Source organism: Pteropus medius, unplaced genomic scaffold, assembly GCF_902729225.1.
Source record: "Pteropus medius unplaced genomic scaffold, Ma_sr-lr_union100, whole genome shotgun sequence".
NCBI lineage: Eukaryota > Metazoa > Chordata > Mammalia > Chiroptera > Pteropodidae > Pteropus > Pteropus medius.
This window is the reverse complement of record NW_024354503.1, coordinates 12,377,251-12,399,380: the sequence shown is the minus strand read 5'-3', so window position 1 is coordinate 12,399,380 and position 22,130 is coordinate 12,377,251. Positions and strand designations below refer to the sequence as shown.

The following is a 22,130-nucleotide window of genomic DNA, read 5'->3' as shown; positions in this document are numbered from 1 at the left end:
TGTTTACTGAAAAAAAAAATAATAAAGAAAGTTTTAAAATATTAGAAAATGCTGTTGTCTTGACTTTATAGATGAGAAATGGAAGTTGTTGTGGGTTGCATTGTGTCCCCTCAAAATTATATGTTGAACTGCTGTCCCCTAGCACCTCAGAAGGTGGTATTATTTGGAAATAGGGTTATTGCAGATATAATTAGTCTAGATGAGGTTTTGCTAGAGTTGAATAGGCCTCTAATCCAATATGATCAATGTCCTTATAAAAAGAGACACACATTGAGGGAAGACGATATGAAGAGACACTGGGAGAAAACTGTCATCTGCAAGCTAAGGAGAGAGGCCTAGACAGATCTTTTCCTCTGTTAAAGAACAAAATTCAACTGAGTAAATTTGAAGATCTAATTGGTTTCATTAAAAGATTCATGAATCTGGCAGTGTCCCATCTAACCACTTGAAAGGAAGGTTTTTATATGAAGAAGGGTGGGGCAAGGGAGCTAGTACAAAAGAAGAGAGAGAAGAGAAGAGAAGAGAAGAGAAGAGAAGAGAAGAGAAAAGGAAAGTAGAAAAAGAAAGGGTTATTTTTAGGCCACAACATCTTTTGGGAGGAGGGAATTGCAAGAACTTTTATCATGCAGAATATGTCTTTTCTTCCAATGGGGGATAGAGAGGGCCCATGTGACAGATGACCTCATTGGTATTGACCAGAAAATCCCAGACTGGTTGATTAAGATTATATTTCTGGAATAGGATGAAACAGCAAGTAGATCAGATATTAAATCTAGGTTTGATATCATGGGCTTTAGTACAAGTGACTCAACTTTGGGCCTGAGGTTTCCTCTCTAACATCTCACAGCCCTCAGAAGGCATTATCTCTGCTGACATCTTGATCTCAGACTTCTTTCCTTCAGAACTGTGAAATAATACGTTTCTGTTGTTAAAGCTACCCAGTTTCTGGTACTTTGTTATGGAAGCCCCAGCAAACTAATACAGAAGTCTTTTAAATGGCAACATTTGAGATAGTTAATTTTGTGTCAAATTGACTGGATTAGGGGATTAGATATCAGGTGTACTTTATTTCTGGGTGTGTTTTGAGAGTGTTTCTGGATGAGATTAGCACTTGAATCACCAGACTCAGTAAAGCAGACAGCCCTCCCCAGTGTGGGTGGCCATCATCCTGTCTGCTGAGGCGATAGAACAAAAGGAGGAGGATAACGACGAATTAACCCCTTTTATCTTGATGACATCTGTTTTCTCCTGTCTCTGGGCTGAGAAACCGGCTCCCCTGGTTGTCAGGCTTTTGAATTTGGATTAGAATCACACCCCCCCCCCCCACACGCCACCCCACCCCCCGCCTCCGCCCCGGCTTCCTGGGTTTCCAGTCTACACGTGGCAGATTGTGGCCTCTGTAATTGCATGAGCTGATTCTTCGAATTTCATAAATTTCCATATCCTACTGGTTCTGTGTCTCTGGAAAACCCTAATACAGTACTGATCACAGAATGAAGACATTCTCTGATTACTTATTTCATTTCTCTGGGCATATTTACCTAGCATATCAGAAAGGCTTTAACAAATGTTCTTTTAATGGCATTATTGAACACCATGCATTTTGAAGGGCAGAATCAGGATAATAACTCAAAGCTTTTGACTTTTAGTTTAGTCATACTTCCAGTAGATCAAAAGGTTAAATAACATTGTATATTTCAATGCCTGTCAGCATAGCATTAGGTTTTTATTTTGGCCAATGACTGTTTGAATTACAAGGAAATCTTTTTTTGGCCATGGAAAATTTTTATACCTTATTTTTAAAAATTAATATTTACTGAACAGATTCTAAAAATTATACCACAGAATAGAGCATTCAGAGTATATCTCCATGGAATTAAAGCAACTAGTTAGAAACATGTAAAAGGCAATCAATAATCTTATTGTTTGGTATTTATATTATCAAAGAAGGTGGTGGGATTTATTCTTTCACAGCATGAATTATTTGGCATTATTGAGAGAGAGTCACAAATAGCTTCATTTTGGCCAAAAACATTGTTAAAGTTTTTTTTTTATTGGTATTTGGATTTCCATCCTTGATCTTATAAAGTAAGGCCAACACTTTGCTCTCCGTTTCCATCCATTGGCAGGTAGTGTTCCTTTAAAAGCCCTCCTATGAGAAACTTCATGGGTGAAGACAAATAAAAACACCAAACAGCAACAACAAAAAAGAATCAACCAAATCCCATATTTCATGCTGAACTATCATGTAATATTTAAAATGACCATTCAGTTCATCTTCTTTTATTATGGCTTTGGAGACAATACTATCTCCACTTCCGAGTTTCCGCCCCAGCATTTTTGTAGTTAAGTGAAGAGATGGCAAATTTGGAAGGTAAAGTGATTAAACTGTGGATTAGAAGCCTCTCAGGAAGGAGACTCTTAAAGTCGTTTTGATCAAGAATAACATTTACAAAGGGTTGCAATTTTCAGAGAGTATTTTTGAAAATCAAGTTAATAAAGAAATCAAAATTATGAAGCATAATAGAATATTTATATATCTGACCCCTAATCTAATCTCACTTCTGAATCCTCCTCCTTGAACATCCCCGGTGCCTGCCAAGCTGGGCTGCTCACTATCTGGTAATATCTACACTGTGCTAGGCAATGTTTCAGACATGTTACTCTGTCTGCTCAATAATTCTTTGCGGTAGCTGCTATATAAGTGAGGACACAGGAGTTGAGAGTAGTGACATAATCTGTCCACATCATACAGCTCACAGGGGCCAGAGCTTGAATTGGACTTAAGCAACGTAGCTTTACAGCCTGGCCTCGTAACCACTGTGATATCCTGCCTCTCTGCACAGGGCCCTGGTTCCTGTTGTCTCTGCTAGATACTCTCCATCTTTCCTCTTGCCTCTCCAAAACTTATTCCTCTTTCAGTGTTCCCCTCTGAAAGAGGAATAAAGCCTTCTCAGATTTATGACCCACACTGTCTAGCCCTGCTTTGAGTTCTAATTGAATGTATTAAAATATAGTTTTCTTTTTCTCTTAATTAATTCATGAATACCACTTTAAGCTTGGTCCACCTTTAAACTCTCTAACACGCGAAAGCTCTACCTATACTTCTTTGGTTTCCCCTATAGGCCTAAACATGATGCTAGTAACATGTAATGCTCCATACATATTTCTTGACTAAATTGGAGTCACTAGTATTTTCTATATGAGGATGAAGAAAGATCCGCGCCCCACCCCCTCATCCCACAAAACACACTGAAAATAACTTCAAAGAACCTGAGCTAGAATATTTAAGAAAGGTTTTCTCTGCAACTTAGAGGAACTTGCCCTTTCTGTCTTTAGAAATGGACACAGTTTAATTTGAACCCACATTACTGAGCTGGTTGCCATGAAAAATAATAGAAGCTTCTATTTCCTGGGCATTGACCATGTACCAGATGTTTTGTATCAATCTCTTCAAAACATCATACACTAAGTTAAGTATTTTTAGAGAGAAATAAATGGAAGTTTCGAGATGCTATTTGTCGAAATCAAACAATCAATAAATTACTAATACAGGGTTGCAAGCTGTACCTGCTATACTTGAATCGTTCAGCCCATTCTTTTATATAGTTCTCTTTGCCTTTCTTTTTGGATTTAGATAAATTCTTGGGTTTTAACCATCATTCAAACTGTTCTTTGGCAAACTACTTAACATTTCTGATCTTGGTTTTCTCATTTATAAAGATTGTTTTATAGTTGACATGATTGTTTATTTAGAAAATCTCAAAGAATCTGGAAAAAAGCTTTGGAGCTGATTAGACCATTGGATTGCAAACATACCACTGAGGACATTGAAAGAGTTTTATTTCAAAATAACTAACAGAAATCAATTGTTCTTACAAATAAGACTGACCTGGCCAGTTCAAACATCAAATTTTGCTTTGGTCTGGAAATATGTCAATTCAGTTAGATAACCCTAGTTCTTTCATGTTAGAATGACTATTAAACTGCAAATTTGATGGTTTTTCATGAATAAAAATGGGATAACCCTACAGAAATTAAGGTTAACAAGAGAGTACTGTGAACAACTCTATGCTAACATTTAGGAAATGGAAAAAATTCTTCAAAGACACAATTTGTCAAAGCTCGCTCAAAAAAGAAATAGATAAATAGCTCTATGTCTATTTTTAAAAATTGAATTTGTAGTTAAAATTACCCAAGAAAGCCATGCCACCCTGAACAAGTCCGATCCCGTCTGATCTCGGAAGCTAAGCAGGGTCGAGCCCTGCTTGGATGGGAGACAACCTAGGAAGTCCAGGTGCTGCTGTAGGCAATCTGTGAGGTCAACCAAGGGTTGCCTCACCTAATAAACAAACAAACAAACAAACAAATAAACAAGTAAAATCACCCAAGAAAGAAAACTTTAGGCCAAAGTGGCTTTACTGGTGAATTCTACCAATGGTTTAAGGAAGAAATAATACCAATTCTACATAAACTCCTCCAGAAAATAAAAGACAAGGGAATATGTCCCAATATCTTATTCCCAATTACTCAGATAACAGAAGTAGACAAAAACATTTCAAGAAAACTACAGGCTAGTATGCCTCATAAACACAGATGCAAAATTCCTTAACAAAACACTATCAAATTGAATCCAGCAATATACAAAATATATAAAAGATAAATACATCATAATGAAGTAGTTTTTCCTTCCAAGAATTCTAGGCTGTTTCAACATTCAAAAATCATTTAAAGTAATTCACCATTATCGACAGACTAGGGAAGGAAAGCCATATGGTTATCTCAATAGATGCAGAAAAAGCATTTGACAAAATTCAATAAAACAAGATGAAAACACTTAGAAAACTAGGAAAACCAACTTGATAAAGGCCATCTATTAAAAGAACTATAGTTAACATCATAATTAATGGTGAAAGTCTACATATTTCCTCCTTTAGATTGGGAACAAGACAAGGATGTCTTATCATTCTTATTACACATTATGCTGGAGGTTCTGACATGAAATAAGACAAGAAAAAAAAAAGGAATGTAGATTGGAAATGAAAAAATAAAACTATCCCTATTCAGATGACATGATCGTCTACTTATAAAATTTCAAATAATCTGCAAAGAAAGTTATTAGAGCTAGTGAGTATAGAAAGATTAAAGGATGAAAAGCCAATTTTAAAAAAATCAGTCTTATTTCTATATACTATCAATGAACTTTTGGCAACTGAAAAATGTGAAAAAGTACCATTTATAATAGGACCAAAACCATATGAAATAAATCTAACAAAATATGAACAATATCTCTATACCGAAAACTATTAAACTAATGAAAAAAATCAAATATCTAAACAAACTGAGAGATATAAATGCTCATTGATTGGAAGACTTAATATTGTTAAAATGGCAATTCTTCCCTAATGGTTCTGTAAATTCAGTGAAATTCCAGTCAAAATCCCATCAGGAATTTTTTCATGGCAATTCACCAACTATTTCTAAAATTTATGAAGAAAGACAAAGGAAGTATATATAATAGTCCAAAAATTTTAGAAAAATAACTATGTTGGAGGACTAGTATTATCTGATTTCATTGGGGAAGGATTGTCTACAAAAAGGCACAGGTAATTTTTTAGGGTAATATAGTTTTTCTATACCTTGATAGTTGTAGTGATTGAATGATTGTATGATACACTAAAGAGTATAAATTTTATCATATGTAAATTATACCTTAAATACTTTTTTATAGGAAGAAAGAATTAAATATTACTTAATTCATATACTGAGACAAAGTCTTTCAAAGTATCAGGTTCAGGAGAGTTGAGGACAGAAATGTTAGCAGTGAGTGGCCTTTGAGATCTGAATATTATTGATTTTTATAAAAATGTTTAGCTTGTAAGATTTTGAGAAATCTTTAGAACTAATTGGCAAGGAACCAATAGACATCAGATGGAGTTTTTTTTTTTAAACAAAATTATTGAGGTACAATTTACACGCCATAAAATGCTCTTATTAAGTGTATAATTCAATGATTTTTAGTAAACTTACAGAGTTGTACAACTATCACCACGATCCAATTTTAGCACATTTTTATCATACCAAAGAGATCCTTCCTGGTCATTAGACCCAGAATAATGTTTGACCAAATATATGGGCACCCTATGGCTTAGTCAAGTACACACATAAAATTAATCATCCCCAGATTAATAGGAAAGGTAATAACCGGGGGTCAGAGGGAGATATCTCCAAGGAGAGGGCATTTAAACAGTGCCCTAAATGAAGGAAAAGCTAGAAGCTGTAGAGGAAGATCATGTCAAGCAAAGGGAATAGCAAGTGCAAAACCCTGTACCTGAGACAAGTTCAGAATATTGGTGCTACTGTAAGAGCCACTGTGACGAGAACAGGAAGCAGGTATGTGTGGTGGAAGACTGCCTCAGGAAAGGAGCTGAGGTTGGAGGGATAGACAGCAGCAAGCTCATGCAGACCTTGTGGACCAAGGCAAGAACTGGACATTTCATTTTTAAGGGTCATGAATAACTACCAGAGACTTTTAACCACATCTCTCTGGCTACTGTGTTGAGAATAGGCTGTAGAGGGGCAAGGGTAGAAGTGGGGACATGAGTAACTGAGATTATTGCCTTAACCAGACTAGAGATGATGGTGGTTTGGCCTGCAATGGCTGCAGTGAAGGCAGTGAGAAGCACCCAGATTACGGACATACTTTGGAAGAAGAACAGAAGACCCAATTGTAAGGTGAATAGACAAATTAATAGAAAATAGACAATTGCTCAGGATGTGCCCCATCAACCCTTTTCACAGTTTGATCATACTTGATGATAATTCAGCTTTCACAGAGGAAATCCTTTTGCTGGGGTGGCCTCTGTCAGCTGATTATTTTTCTGAATGGCTATGGTTGTACCTATTCTTCTGGAAAGTTGCTCATGCTTTATTCATCACTATATGCATCTGTCTGTTTGCCAGGGAAGCTATTTCTGTACATGCTGCCTTCTCTAGCTCAGCTTTACTTTGTGAGCAATTTTTGGCTAGGTAAATATCATAGATATGTTTATTTTGTCTTATTTTTCCAAAGAACTAAAATGTTATTGGGGGATAATTTACATAAGTCAAATGCACAAAGTTTAAGTAAAAAGTCAAATGTATACCAATGAAGTCTACACCCTACATAGGATTAGAACATTCCCATAGTCCGGGCAAGTTTCCCCACGCCCCTTTCCAGGCTATCTCTACCATCCCTGTTCCCCCTAACCTCTGTTCTGATATCTGTCACCGTCATTTAGTTGGGCCTCTTCTTGAACTTTATATAAAGAAATCATTAGTGTGCATTCTTTATTCTCTGGCCTCTTTCATTCAGCATAATGTGTTTGAGATTCAACTATGTTATTGACTGTGTTGGTATTTTGTTTCCTGGATGAATTTAGCACAATTTGTTTATTAATTCACCACTTGATGGACATTTAGGTTGCTTCCAATTTGAGGCCATTATGATTAAAGCTGCAATGACGCATTATTTACAATAGCCAAGATGTGGAAACAATCTAAATGTCCATGAACAGATAAGTGGATGAAGAAAATATGGTAATGCTGACAATGGAATACTATTCAATCTTAAAAAGGAAGGAAATCGTGCCATATAAAACAACATGAATGAACTTCGAGGATATTATGTTAAGTGAAATAAGCCAATCACAGAAAGACAAATATTGCATGATTCTACTTTTACGAGATATTTGAAATAGCCAAACTCATCGAAGCAACAAACGGAATGGAGGTTGCCAGGGGATTGGGGCAGAGGGAAATGGGGAGTTGCTATTCAATGAGAATAAAGTTTCAATTACACAAGATGAATAAATTCTAGAGATCTGTTGTACATCACACCTATAGTTAACAATACTGTATGATACACTTAAAATCGTTAAAAGTATAGATCTAATGTTAAATGTTCTTATTATAATAAAAAACTTCAATGAATATTGAGTGCCTGACTTTTTATTTACACATATTTTTATTTCTCTTTGGTAAATAGTTAGGAGTGAAACTACTTGGTCACAGGGTATGTGTATGTTACGCTTTATCAGAGTTTTGTTTTATATTTAGTTTTCATGCATGGGAAGCCATAAAAGCCATTGGCTAGGCATGTCCATTTAAGGACTTTCAACTTGAAGCCTCAGAAGGAAAGTAACATGTGATGATAATGATGAAGATAAAGGTGATGAAGAAGAGAATCATGATATGGTTATGTTTTTGCAGTATTTACCATAAACAGCTTTATATGTATTAATTTATTAAAACCTTACATAATATACAGAGGTAGGCATTATTATCCTTATTTCACAGTTGAAGAAACTGAGACTCAAGAGAAGTTAATTCCATTCTCCAGGTCACTCTAACCCATATCGAAAAAGCCCATGCTTTTTCTACTAATTCCACAACCTCGTATAAGAACTTCTTCTCACGGACATCATTTCTCACATCTTCTCGTGGTGCTCTGAGTAGCCTTCTGGGTGTCTGTTTTGCCTTTTGTGAGACGTTTGGAGTCCTCTTGGTGTACAGTTTGTTTGACAGGTGCTCTCTGGTGTCTGAAGTGCTAACCTAATGTTTGCCTGCCTACAGAGTCCCTTTGACTATCAATTTGTTCGTCCTTCCCCATAGACGCCACTAAATCTCCAAACCCTTTTCTCTTCTCTTCTCTTATCCCTATCAACTTTGTCTCACCCTCTTTATCACCACCATCTCTATCACCAAACCCCCTTATAATTTACCCAAAGCCCATAAACGGACATCCTTGAATCAACTTTCTTTCGGTGGTTAGAAAAATCTTCCCTCAATATGACTTATTGCTTTCCAAAGTATTTCATTGTTTTTGTGAAGAATTGTGCTCAGAATCATTTTTATAATAAAAATGTTTAACTCAGTGACCTTATTTTGATAAAGCCACCATATAGCATAAAAGGTATGATGCCGTTGAGTTCAGGCTTGCTATTTAGGTGGGTATCTTTTCACTATTTGATGGAAATTTTAAGTAAATAGATTTCAAAGAGAAAAAGAGGATCTTTTTATGATTTCATTTTACCTTTTTTTCTACAAATATCTAATTATAATTAACATATATCTTGAGTCCTGATTTTCCAGCAATAAATTTCTGTCTAATAACAATAAACTACATTTAGATAGTGTGTCAAATCATTTTCATAGATTTTAAGTTAATCTCCATAAAGCCTCCTGATGTCAACAAGCAGAAGTAATTGGGAAGTACGACCATTAAGTAGGAATTTCATAAGTTAAGGAATTGAGGATTCTCTGTAGTGTTGAATAGAACCTCAAGTTTAGCTCCATACAAATTCATATATCTCATCACTCCAATATCACAGGTAAAACTATAAATTCATCATTTGTGGAGACACTCTTTTTTAAAAATTTGAAATCAATATGTCCCAACAATTATCTTTTGAAATATCTAAATAAGTTACAGGTGCATTTTAAAGGACTTGTAATCCTATCCTGGCTGGAATTGCCCTGAAATTTAAGAGAATGACTTCTGTGACATCAAGGCTAAAATGTTCAATTTGTTAGAAAGTGGGCGCCCTCTTGTGGACCACATAATACCAAAGAACGACAGATTTCAGTCAGGAAGTACTAAAGTCTAAACACAGTAGCCATCACCACTGTACAAACTGAATCCCTAGCTTTGAATTATAAAAGTAAATAAAATCTTAGAAGCAGAGGGTAAGTTTATTCATTAAAGACATTATAGAACCTTAGAATTTGAGGTGTTACATCATCAAGGAGTGACATAATTTTACAGATAACAAAACCAAAGCTCAACGACTTAAATGACTTGTCCTCAAACTATAAAACATCATAAATCTGAGGTACTGCTAAGAATTTAAGACTTTTAATGAAAATAGTATTAACATGCTGAGTGTCCCTAAAAGACCACATAGAGATATGTGTCAAGAGAAATATATACACGTAGTATGGCTAATATACGATCTTTTAGTAACTCCATACTGTACTGCATTCTTTAAACACTCTTGAAGTTTCTCATTCTACACAGAGTGAATTGGTGGAGAAGATACTTCGGAGGCTGATTCAGTCGTAGAAGGGAGTGACGATGCTGACCTGCGATGGGATGGGGGCTACTGGGAAGCACATGATTCTGAGAGGTGGTTATGATAGTGAATGCACAGAACTTATTGAGATTAATTGCTATGAGAAAGGAGAGACAAGAATGTTTTCTAAGTTTCTGGTTTGAGGCAATTGGGTGGATGGTAACTGAGAAAGGGAATATGAGAGCAAGAACAGGCTTCGATAAATAAATGATGGCCAAAAAAGTTAATAGCTATGTTGTCTACGTGTTTTTTAGGATTGGGACACATAGTCTTAAATCTTGTGTGTGTGTGTGTGTGTGTGTGTCTTTATGGATATTTAATTGATAGCTAGGGGATTAGAGAAAGTACCTGGCTTACAAGTGTTGATGAGACTCAAAAGAAAGATTCAAGGGCATAATGGAGGTTTTGTTCCCTCTTAAAGAGGTAATTATTGCATTCTTAGTGTCTTTAGTTAAAGGAGTTCAAACTGCCTTCACATTTCTGAGATGGGTTTTCAAGGGTGGGAGAATTGAAGATCTTTCACATTTCTTAAGAAAAAAATAAAACAACTCAGTATATTTTGACTCAGCAATTCTACTTATTGGAATTTGTTCTAAGGCAATGACCTGAGGTATATATAATTGCAAATGCAAGATATTTACTGTAGCATTGCTTATGCTAAGCAAAATCAACTGAAAATAACCTCTACATCCACGACATAGGGTTGGTTAGTTAATTTGGTATATTCATTGAATGGAATTTTATGTAGTCACCAAAAAGCATGTTATTGAGGAATATCTATAAACATGGAAAACATTTGCAAGCCAGGCTGTAAGCCTGATGTAACTAACGTTTTTTATGAAGAAAAATAAACATGAGGAGAAAAATCTAAGACATATACCATGATGCTAGCTGTGGTTATTTCAGGTAGTGGAATTAAAGTTAGCATTTCCTACTATGTTTGCCACTTTTTTGCATTGAGTAACTATTGATTGCGAATATAGAAACACTTAATAAACATTTATTTTTGAAAAAGATGAGGCATCCAAGGACCCACAGTGTTTTTGCTGGGTCTCTGTGTTGGTGAAAGCCTGTTGTGGGAGGATTCAGCACTGATGAGCATTCTTGAGAAGAATAATTTAGAAAAAATAAATGACATTTCAACTCAATGACCCCTTAAAAGCTCCAGTGGTCAAAATTTCAGTGGATAAAAATTTATATTACTATATGCATATATTACATATATATGCATATATTAAAAAATGAAAGAAAATAGACTATGTATCAAGAGTGAGATTCATAATGATTTTTCTTTTCTTTTATATATGTTTTTAAATTCTAAAATTATTTCGTAACGAACATGTTTTAATGTTATAAACATTTTTTTTTCTGGCCCAGTAAATGAAAAGGCCAAACTGTCAGGAAAAGTTAAGTTTTAAGGCCTTGAGGACAAGTAATGTGCACTATTCTTGGATTCTCTCTCAGCACTCAGCATGGGCTCCAGTGTATAATGGTGACTGGATCAAATACTGGCTGGATGGTTAATATGTCAAGATAGATTATCTGTGCTACTCGTGTTTCTTCTTAGCATGACTAGTCTCAAAATTGGTAACATATTGAACTATAAAATAATAAAATAAAATAAAAATCAGTGGCATACGAACCACTTTCAGAATTGAAAAGAGAACATTTCTGCTTCTTCAGGAAAATAGCCAGCACTGAAGAGATAAATCCCTGGATGAGAATCAAGGAGCTTTTCTAAATTCACAGCCAACCATCAATTGTCTTTTTTGTTCTGTGACCAGGCTCCATGGATCCACCCTCAGCATTTGTCTCTCATCCAGCCCATCAGGGGACTTGGACTTGTTAATTATGTAGGGATGTGTGGTCATTGGCAAAAGAGCTTCAGAAGATGATGTTTCCAACTGCTCAGCCACTTGATGGTCCAAATTCAGAGCAGATGGTGACGTCTTCTCTAAACCATTCTGACCCAGCCTCCAAGGCTGCCCTTCTTACAGATCAAAAACCAAAATTTTATAAAACTTATCAAATTAAATTCACTCTAGACCTCTAAGAATTGAGAGAAAATGGGCTTCAGTGAGAGAACAATAACAAATAAGTTACGTATTTACAAAGCGTTTAAACATAGTAAAGCCTTTCTCTTGCACATTTGAAATTCTCTTGACCTAGAAATAAAAGTGGGAGAAGAGTTCTCATTAACTCTATACTAGAAAAGAAGAAAATAAAATATACATTAAGTTTTTGACTAATGTCATCTGGTATGTCAGTGGAAGAGGTGAGATATGGACCTCAGGGTTCCTAATTTTTTAGAGTCAGCTTTATTGAAGTGCGACTTGCACACAATAAAAATTAGTCAATCTTAAGTGTACAATTTCTTGAGTTTTGACAAATTTACAGAGTTGCGTAACCACCAACACAATCAAGATATAGAGTATTTCCATTACATCCAAATTTCCTCTTGTTCTTTGTAGTCAGCCTACTTCCATCCTAACCCTGAGCCCTGGCAACTGCTGGGATGGAGTCTATTACTATAGTTTTGCCTTTTCTATTATTTTATATGAGTGGAATCATATAGCATGAGGTCTTGTATCTGGCTTTTTTCACTTAGTGTAATGCTTTTGAGATTTGTTCATGTGTGCATCAGCAGTTCAATTTCTTTTATTGCTCAGTAGAATTCCATGGTAACAGTATTCTATTGTGTATTTTATTCTATTCTAACAGGAGTCTATTGTGGTCTATGAATACATCACAATTTATCCATCTATTTACCGTTGATTCATTTTTACTTCAGGATCTACTAAAATGCTGGTGTGACTTGCCTCTCCATGATGTTTACCTCTATCTAAACTCTATGAGGGCAAGGGCAGCATCTGTCTGATTCATGGCTGTTTCCCAGTGCTTAACAAAATGTCTGGCACAGAAGATGCACTTAATAAAAATTTTATGGATGAATTCATAGATGAGCAAATGAATCATCAACACACTATGTTGTTTTAGCTAATAACTGAGAATGAAGACTGCTCTGGAAAGAGAACCACATGATTAAGCTAGTTTCTTTACTTTAATATTTTTCAGGTTCTGGGTATTATATATAAAATCTCTGAGCTTAGTCTTTTATAAAATGAGAGCCATGATTTTTACCTTATGAGAATTAAATGAAATAGCTTATGTAAAGCATCTTATACAGTGCCTGTGAAATAATAAGTGCCTAATAAGTCATCTGGTTGTTATCATAATAATTGCTATTATTTGAATAAGAAGAAATACCATTCAAGGTAGGGAACTTTGTAGGGGATTATCAAACTGCTCATCCCAGAAATTCAGCTGAAAAATCAAGGTGTGGCTGGTTTTCTTCCCTTCCTATTATGTAGAGTCACTTAGCCCTTCTATTCACATGTCATTAGTGACTGACATTCTTGCTTGCATGTTTATGCAAAACTCATTAGTGTATGACATGTGGCACTGCATTGAAAAGTGGCTGCCACTGTATTCTTCCCATTCCCACCATTAGTAGTTAGAAAATGAACTTATGTTTAAAAATGTGATTTATCATGTGACTGTAAACAGACCTGCTACTAATTCAGAGTGAATTCGTAGCTGGTCTATTTGACCAATTACTCTTAGACTTTCCAATAGTGCCCCCCACACAACCTGTCCTATTACCTTTCCCTTGTGCTCAGAGTTCTGTCGAAGTGTCACATAATGCAACTAATTGGCCCAGAACAAAGCTGCTGACCACTTGCGTAAAAGAATCAGCTGTACCAAAAACAATTTAGTGGTTTTTCAAAAGGCAATGGGATTACAATTCTCATTTGTTTTCTAAGAGGGCTGAGCCTCTTGTTCTCTGGATCAAGTTACATGTGTGACTTACCATCATCTTGCTGCCATTAAATGATTTTAAAACTGAATGACTTCTCCCAGAACAAAGAAAAATTCCCAAACCATGCAACACCCATTCTTTGTCCAACACCACTTCTTTCTGAAGAATTTCATCTGTCCATGCTTGCCTCACCCCCAGACTGTAGCTTTGGCTTTATTCTCTTTGACTAATGCTGTCCCTCTCCTTAAAACACTTTAGGATCCAAGAATCCTCATACGACCAGGAGGGTCTTTATATCTAACAAGTAGGTGTCCCTTTTGCAATTTAAGCCTGTTTCCTTTTACCATAACTTCAGGGACAATAGTGTTGAAATAAATTTCTAGGCCTCAGATAGAGCCACTTTTGTGCAGGGTGCTGCATCAGCAAATTGAACTTTTATGATCCCGCAAATGTTCCGCTTGACCAGAAAGTAAATATGTTCAGTATGTAAATACCCAAATGCCAAGCCAACTCTAGGCTCTGTACAGTACTTATTTCCTTGTTCCTTAATCTTTCTAAATAAGATTAAATATGCAACCCCAGCCAGTCATGCCATGTTCTGTGTCGTTGCTTTGAACTCTATAAAACTCACTCTTACCCAAAGTCCCTTGAGAAGAGTTCTCCACCACTGTGAGGCATAGTACTTCCCAACCCATGGATTGTTTTCCCTTGAATAAAGAACATCACGCTCATTACTCAGTTGTTTTAGTTTTGTCATTTGATTGTAGAAAACAACTAGATCTCTTCTTCTTTAGAATCACCCTTCCTTTTGGAGAAAAGCCCACGCCAGTTGTGTCTCTCATTTATTCAACAATCTCCATGTGTTTGTTTCCAGATGCCATGGCCCGACTGGGCTTCTTGGGCAGTGATGACCCTTGTAATTAACAGAGGTTAGAGACTTTTCCTAAAATCAAGAGGTGATCTTACAGCTCTTGGCTGAGTCAGCTTCAAATTCAAGTACTCTATGAAGGTTCAATAAACAGGAAGAGAATTGGCAAAAAATGAAGTAAGCCTCTTGTCTGATTTTTCCCCACATCGTGAAAGATGGTGACACTGGGGTATATACAGAAAATGAACGTGGACCTTGCCCAGCAGAGTGCATAATCTACCTTTTATCTCCAAAGCCATAAATCTTTCAAACCTAGGATTTAAGGCTCCAGTCTCATTCACTTGATATCCTGTGACATGGAGTGCCTAGGATTGTAGATATAACTGGTAACTAATTAACACCTGCTATCAAGGTCATGAAAGACAATCATCAGGGGCAAGTCGTGTCTGTTGAAGACCTATGCTCCCAGCTGCAGGAGTCCTGCTAAACAAGGAGAGTGCTGAGTGAGCCCTGTGTCCTTACTGTCTGACTTTTGCCAGGAGGTAGTGTGTGTAGATAGAAAGACCTGTAGTTTATTGAACACTTCCTATGTTTCTGGTACTTGTGGTTGATGTAGGTTATCTCATCGAATCCTTACATTAGCCCCATGAAGTAGGCAACACTACTCATTTTACACATGGAAAGCTAATGCTCAAAATGCCACAGCTAGTGAATAGTGGAGGTGGGATTTAAATACCTGCCATCTGACTCCAAAGCCATCATTATAGTATATTGTTCAGATAAGTTTTAGGAGAAAGGGAAATATAAAAGCACATCTGGAGACAGAGGAAGGTGGAGAGAATTAAACAGCTCTACTACTGCTTATTTAAAATACTAATACCTGAGATTTAGTAGGGAACAGGACCAAAGCAAGCATGGGGGAGGAAGAAACATTCCTCTACCCTCCTTGGTTCTGTCTGTCAGCTGGTCTAATAATTAAATGGACATGAGACAGATTAACAAGAGAAAATAACCAAATTTAATTACATATGTACACATGGGATTCTCATGCACATCAGTGAGTCAGAGATCCTACATGCATGAGAGGTTCCAAGACAGAAAGGGAAAATGAAGTATATATATCCTGACCTAAGGATGAAGAAAACACCTTGGGGCTTCAGAGAGTCATTGCAGGACAGTAAGAAGAGCAGAGGTTCAGTAATTCGTAGTTTGCCCTGCCATATAGATAGCTCAAAAAAGGTTATCTCTGATCGCCTATTATGGGCAAGGCCCCTAATTCAAATTCTTTAAGGAAGAGGTAAAAGTTTCTCATGAGCCTGCAAGGTCCTGCTTGCCTTCAGCTCACAATAATTCATATGCCAAGGTGGTACGTTGGGGGAGGCCTGTTCTGAAACCACACATAAGAATATTGGCCTTCTCTTTAGAAAACAACGTAACAGAGTACTAAACCCCTACTTCCTGGCCTCCAGAATAACAAATATTGAGTTTTGTTATAATTGTTTCAGAATTTGAGAAAAATTAAACAATACATTTAAGAAATAAGACTCTCCTGTCTCTTCCTCCCTGATACTTAGAGCCAATTATTATTACGTTGATGTTTATCAAGTCTCTCCCCACTCATTTTTTAATCATAAAGATTATAGTTACTGACTTAAGCCATTTTAGAGAGGCTGGGAGATGACTTTCTACACCCTCTTTTACAACCTCACCGACAGAGACTGTAGGAAAACAGAAGTCAATCATAGACTTCCTGTGCCTGTCAGAAACTGCACCGTCACGCCCCCCCCCCTCCCCTCTCCACCCAGCTGTCAGGCCTGTTTTACGGGTCTGGAAGCCCTACTCTCTGCCTCCAGAAAGACTTTTCTGACCAGAAATGCTCCTCTGACAGCAGGCCTGGCTCACCTGCCCCAGCGGTAGGTTTGAGGTGAAGATGTGCAGGCTCTACATATTGAGGGTTACTCTAATACCAAAGATTCTTATGCTTCATGCATGCAAAAATAGGAGGGTGTATAAACATATGCGGTACTGTACTGGGGCAGTAGAGCCCATGGTGCACATCTCTTCCCAACCCTGCATTTAGTGACATAGTGTTGGTGGCTTGAAATTGATCATGGTAGGAGTATTTACACCCCAGAAATCAGCAAACGCTACAAATAAAGGCTGTTGTTGTTTTTTCTTTCAGAGAGTGGGTTGTTAAACACTCATCGCACATGACTGAATATACCCCGTAATTTTTTTTTTCTTCTAGTATAAATTCATTTTCCAGTTCTTTACTATTACCAAAAAATACCACGATAAATATATGGTAACTTGTGTACATATGCGTGAATTTCTTTAGGGTATATATCTAGAAGTGGAATTTCTAGCTTATATAATGTCTGCACATTTCAATTTATTAGATAGCATTAAATTGCTTCCTATCAGCAGTGTGTAAAATTTCTTGTTTCCTCATGTTTTTGTTAACACTTGGTATTGTCAGGCTTCTTCGTTTATGGCAATCTGAGCTTGAGGTTGTTATTTGAATTGATATTTTTCTGATTACTTATGAAGTTGAAACTTTTTCAATATGTTTATTGGCCATTTGGGTTTTGTTTTATTGTATTTCATATGTATATTTTTTTGCCCATTTTTCTCTTAGATCATCTCTCTCGCTTTTTTCTTACTGATTTGTAGGAATTCCTTTATATACCCTGGATAACTTACTCACGTTTAATTATATGCAGTATCAATATCCTCTTTCATCTGTGGCTTGTCTTCTAACTATGTTGTGTTTTTTTGTCATAAAAAAGTTTAAATTTTGATAGTCAAACTTATGATTTCTATGGGGATTTTGTTTGTTTGTTTGTTTAAACAATTTTTTCTGACTTCAAGGTTAAAGGCATTTTTTTTCATATTTTCTTTTTCAAAGTTTAGATTTCAATATTTATGTCCTTAACTACTCATAATTTGTTTTTGTGAATGGTATGAGAATTTAATTTTTCCCTCATAGGGAAATGCTATTGTTCTAACATCATTATTGAAAAGACCAAATTTTCCCTTTTGACTTTTTGGTTTATCTCATACATGAAATCCCCATATATGCTTGCATCTGTTTTGATATTCTCTATTCCATTCTATCAATCACTTGTTTTTTCTTTTTTGACAATATCACACTCTCTACCATAACTTAATAAAAATTCTTGATATACTGTTAGGACAGTTCTTTTCTCCTTGTTCTTCCTCTTCTGATTTTACTTATCTATTTTTGTAGGTTATTCTTTTGTGTGAATTTCAGAAAGTTTGTCAGTTTGTTAAATTCCACAAAGACCCTGTTAAGATTTTTATTGGCATAACATTAAATTTATAGCCTAATATCAAAATAATGACCATCTTTATTATATTGACTCTCTCATCTATGAATGTTTATAGATATAAATATATATGTAAATGTGTGAATAGAGAGCTAGATCAAAATTTTTTATGTCCTTTGATAATTGCTTTATAAGATTTCCTTAAAAATTTAATTCATTTTTTATTAGATTTAAGTACTTTAAAATCATTTTGTAAATTATTTTTACTTCTACTGTGAAACTGATCTTTTACCTCTTACATGAATATTTATTGCTGAAATATAGGAATGTTATTGATTTTTATATGCTTATCTCATTATTAACTTTTTCTAACATTTTCCTGGTCTCTGAATCTTGAGCTTTTATGTTAAACTTAGTATTTGTCCTCAAAAGGGTCAATGACATTTTCATTGACTACTTTTTTTTTTTAGCTCTATAGTACATATGGAAGGGTCAAAGTTTCTAATATGACAACCAGGGCAAGGTCCAAGAGGTATTTATCACAAGCTGTCTTTGCTAAAATCTGTTCACTTGCAACAATGGCTGGGACTAGGTCCATTTGCATTCTCTCATTCATCCTGTTTTTTGTTCACATAGCAGCTGTATCGGTAAGTAGAGTTCTGCTCTTCTGGGGATTTAGAAATATTAATTCTAGTATATATTATCCATTTTCTGTATTTTTTTTTCAGATTAAGCATCTTTCTAAAGGAAATGGTAAGGATCAATTGATATGCATAGAGAGTGCTTCTGAGCTTTCTCTCTTTTGTTCAGCAAGACTAGTAACGATTTTCCCCCAACTTTTTAACAGTACATGATGCACATTTCGATGAACAGAAGGACATTTCAGAAATCAATTTAGGTGGGTTCAATTTCTGCATTATGAATGCCTTCAAATAATTTTAAATCCTGTAATAGAATTACTGAAAAGCTATTACCTTCATAATATAGTATTATGGGAGGGGGAGTATTTATTTGTGCTTCATTAGAATTTGCATTCTCTGACAAATGGAAATGTGGAAAGAGAATAATGGTTAGACCAGATTTTCTAGAACCAGCCTGTGCTTAATGGATCTAGAAATACGTAACAAGATTTTTGTTTCTAAGTATTTAATTTTGCCAGTTTCCATTTTGAAAAAAGGAAAAAAAAATGGATGATTATTCTGCTTGCTAAAGAAAAATAAAAAGAATTTGCATATGGTTATATTTAGTGAGGGGGAAAAAACCCCAGTCCCTCTGTCATATTTACTACCAACTGTTTGCTTGGGACTTAGAGAAGAGTGCAAAGGTGTTTCCGTTTCGACATCTTGTCCACAAACACATTTCTTGAAGAAATCCATCAGTCTCATCCGTTACTGAGAGGAGAGAGAAGTCAAGTTATAGCCCCTCTTTTTCTTCTTTTGTCCTGCTTCTAAAATGAGGGAGAAGCCTCTACATTCTGGGTGTCTTTGGTTAGGATTGGTGGGAAAACAGAGGTATTCATGGTCATGAACACCTATAGTCTACAAAAGCTTTTCTATTTAATTGAACATTTATTTGTCAAATCTTATAGTGGAGTAAGTGCTATTTTCATTTTGCAGGAAGGGAGAGGAGGCTTCTTGTGGTTTAGGTGACTCGCCCAAGATCACGGTGGGCAGTGATGGGGCTCACCTCCAGGTCTCCTGACTCATAGCTCAGTGCTATTTGAAGACAACAAAACTAAAAAACCCATGCCTAAAGGTTTAATTTCTCCTACCTTGTCCCATTTTCAGGGAAAGCAGCCTAATTGATATTTAATTGGAAAAGTTTGGGAATGACTGCATGGGCAGAACAAGATAAATGGGTGAACAGTTCACAAAGCTTTAGAGTTAGGCACCAAATGATCTCTCATTTGAATCAGGCAGTCAAGGTGTAGTAATTAAGAAGATCTGCTGTACTTTAAAACAATTTGAGATTAGAATTAGAGTTTTTCTAATCTTATCCTTATTTATCTAGTAAAAATAGTTCTTTTACCTTAGAGTCATTTCTTACTCTTCATATCTACCACTACCTCTGAACTGTGACCCCAATGAAGAAATTTTACCATGTGGGTTTTTTCTCTTTTTCTCTTTTCAACCAAGCTATCAAGATTGATTGGGTTAGCCACATAGCCAGAAATCACTAATTTTGGGGGGAAGAAATCATATAGAAAGAACGGTCACTTTTTTTTCTTCTTTCCATGACTCGTGATGCTGATTTAAACTTTTCTGACCCAGGACCTGCTCCTCTCCATCTTTTTCATTTCAGTAAATGCAATTTCCTCCTTCTAGACCTTCAGGCTCCGACCTCAGAGTTGCCCCAACTCTTATCTTTCTCTCACACCTCACACGCCTTCTTTCAGCAAATGCTGTTGGATCTACCATCAAATTATATCACAAGTTATGACTTTTCAGCACTTTTTTTTTTCCTGTCCTTCTCCAAGCCATCTCATCTCTGGCCTGGTCCTCGTGGTAGCCTCATAACTGCTCTTCCTGTTCTGTCTTCACCCTCTATAGGCTGTTCTTCACAGAGTGAGAGCACTTTGAATATCAATCAGGTCATGTCACTTCTCTGATCCAGTCTTCCAATTGTTGGCCAACAAGCGTTGTTGTTGACATCTCATTCAGCACAAAATAAAGGTTATGGAGCCTGGATTCACAAAGCATGGGCCACAGGCCAATATCACCTGTACCATCTAAAGATTTTTCTAGAAATGCAGCACCCTGGGCCCCACCTGAGACCTACAGAATCAGCAGCTCCATTTTGACAGACCCCAGATGATTCCTATGTACATTAAAGTCTGGTGTGATCTGATCCTGGCCAGCTTCACGACCCCACTTTTTACTACTCCCTCCCTTACTTATTTGAGCTCTCCAGTCATCCTGACTTCATAACTATTCCTCTTTATAAGTGGCTTTCAGTGTGTGGTCTGCCAACCACAAAATCAGCATCACCATGGAACTTGTTAGAAATGAAATTCTCAGGCCCAACCCCCAGACTTACTGACTCAGAAGCCCAGGGAATGGGGCTCAGCAATCTGTGTTTAGCAAGCCCTCCAGGAGATTCTGATCATGACATCTGGGAAGCACTGCTCTAAGACACCAAATGTGTATTTTTGCTCATGACAAACCTGGACAAGAATGTGAATAGACCAGCACATAGTACCCCCACTGAAAAGGAAGTTCAAAAGTTGGGTCCTACCACTGGTATGACACTGGTGTCATTGCTATCTGTTGCTAGTTATGCTGCTATCATATACATAGGTTAGGGTAATGGAGATTAAGAAAATCTAGGAAATGTATGAATGAGGAAAGGGGTGATACGGGACAGCCTTAGCTGCTTGGCTTTAGAGCATATAATTGTTTTTTCATGGGAAAGAGCAAAATTAACCCATTTACCTAGGTCAGGAAGAAGGATGGTATAATAACAGAAAGGGTTCTGGATGGGGCGGTCAGGAGATCTAAGCTCAGGCAGCCACTGACCACCTAGTACATCACTTCCTGTCTCAGGATTCCATATTTCATACCCTGAAGTATGAGAGGTTTAGAGTCAATAATCAAAAAAAATCTCTGCTAACTCATCTTTTTAAAAATTCTTGGACAAAGTTTCTTGTTCTAAAAATGGAAATGGAGGATGTGACAATATATATTTATTGGCTATTTACATCCACTCAAGTAGAGAGAATTTTTGCATTGTTTCAAAGAGTTTCACTGCATGAAGATTAATAACTAAAGATTTACAATGGAAAAAATAAATTTTATTATGAGAGATGGCTTTTAGTAATGCTCATTCAACTATTCTCTTTTTTTCTCTTTTCAAAATCCACATCTAGCTGCAGGATTGGACCTCTTTCAAGGGGACATCCTCCTGCGGGTGAGTACCTGTCAGTGACACAGGGATGTTCCTCAAGACTAGCTGAGCCATAGGACTGTGAGCCTCTGCTCTGTGTTGAGCTTTGGGATGGGCACTGAGGAGGAAATGAAAGAATCTAATCCAAAATCTGGACC

General features: G+C 36.4%; 1 protein-coding gene across 1 annotated transcript in view; it reads left to right on the top strand.

Annotated features, from left to right (window-relative positions):
* Positions 1-18,644: 18,644 nt before the first annotated feature.
* Positions 18,645-22,130, top strand: part of MEP1A (meprin A subunit alpha) — a 29,864-nt gene continuing 26,378 nt past the window's right edge. Inside the window, exons 1-4 of the mRNA XM_039854091.1 lie at positions 18,645-18,737; positions 18,819-18,843; positions 18,938-18,988; positions 21,956-21,996. Coding sequence (XP_039710025.1) covers positions 18,669-18,737; positions 18,819-18,843; positions 18,938-18,988; positions 21,956-21,996 — 186 coding nt within the window. The 5' untranslated portion in view covers positions 18,645-18,668. The remainder of the gene's footprint in view (positions 18,738-18,818; positions 18,844-18,937; positions 18,989-21,955; positions 21,997-22,130) is intronic.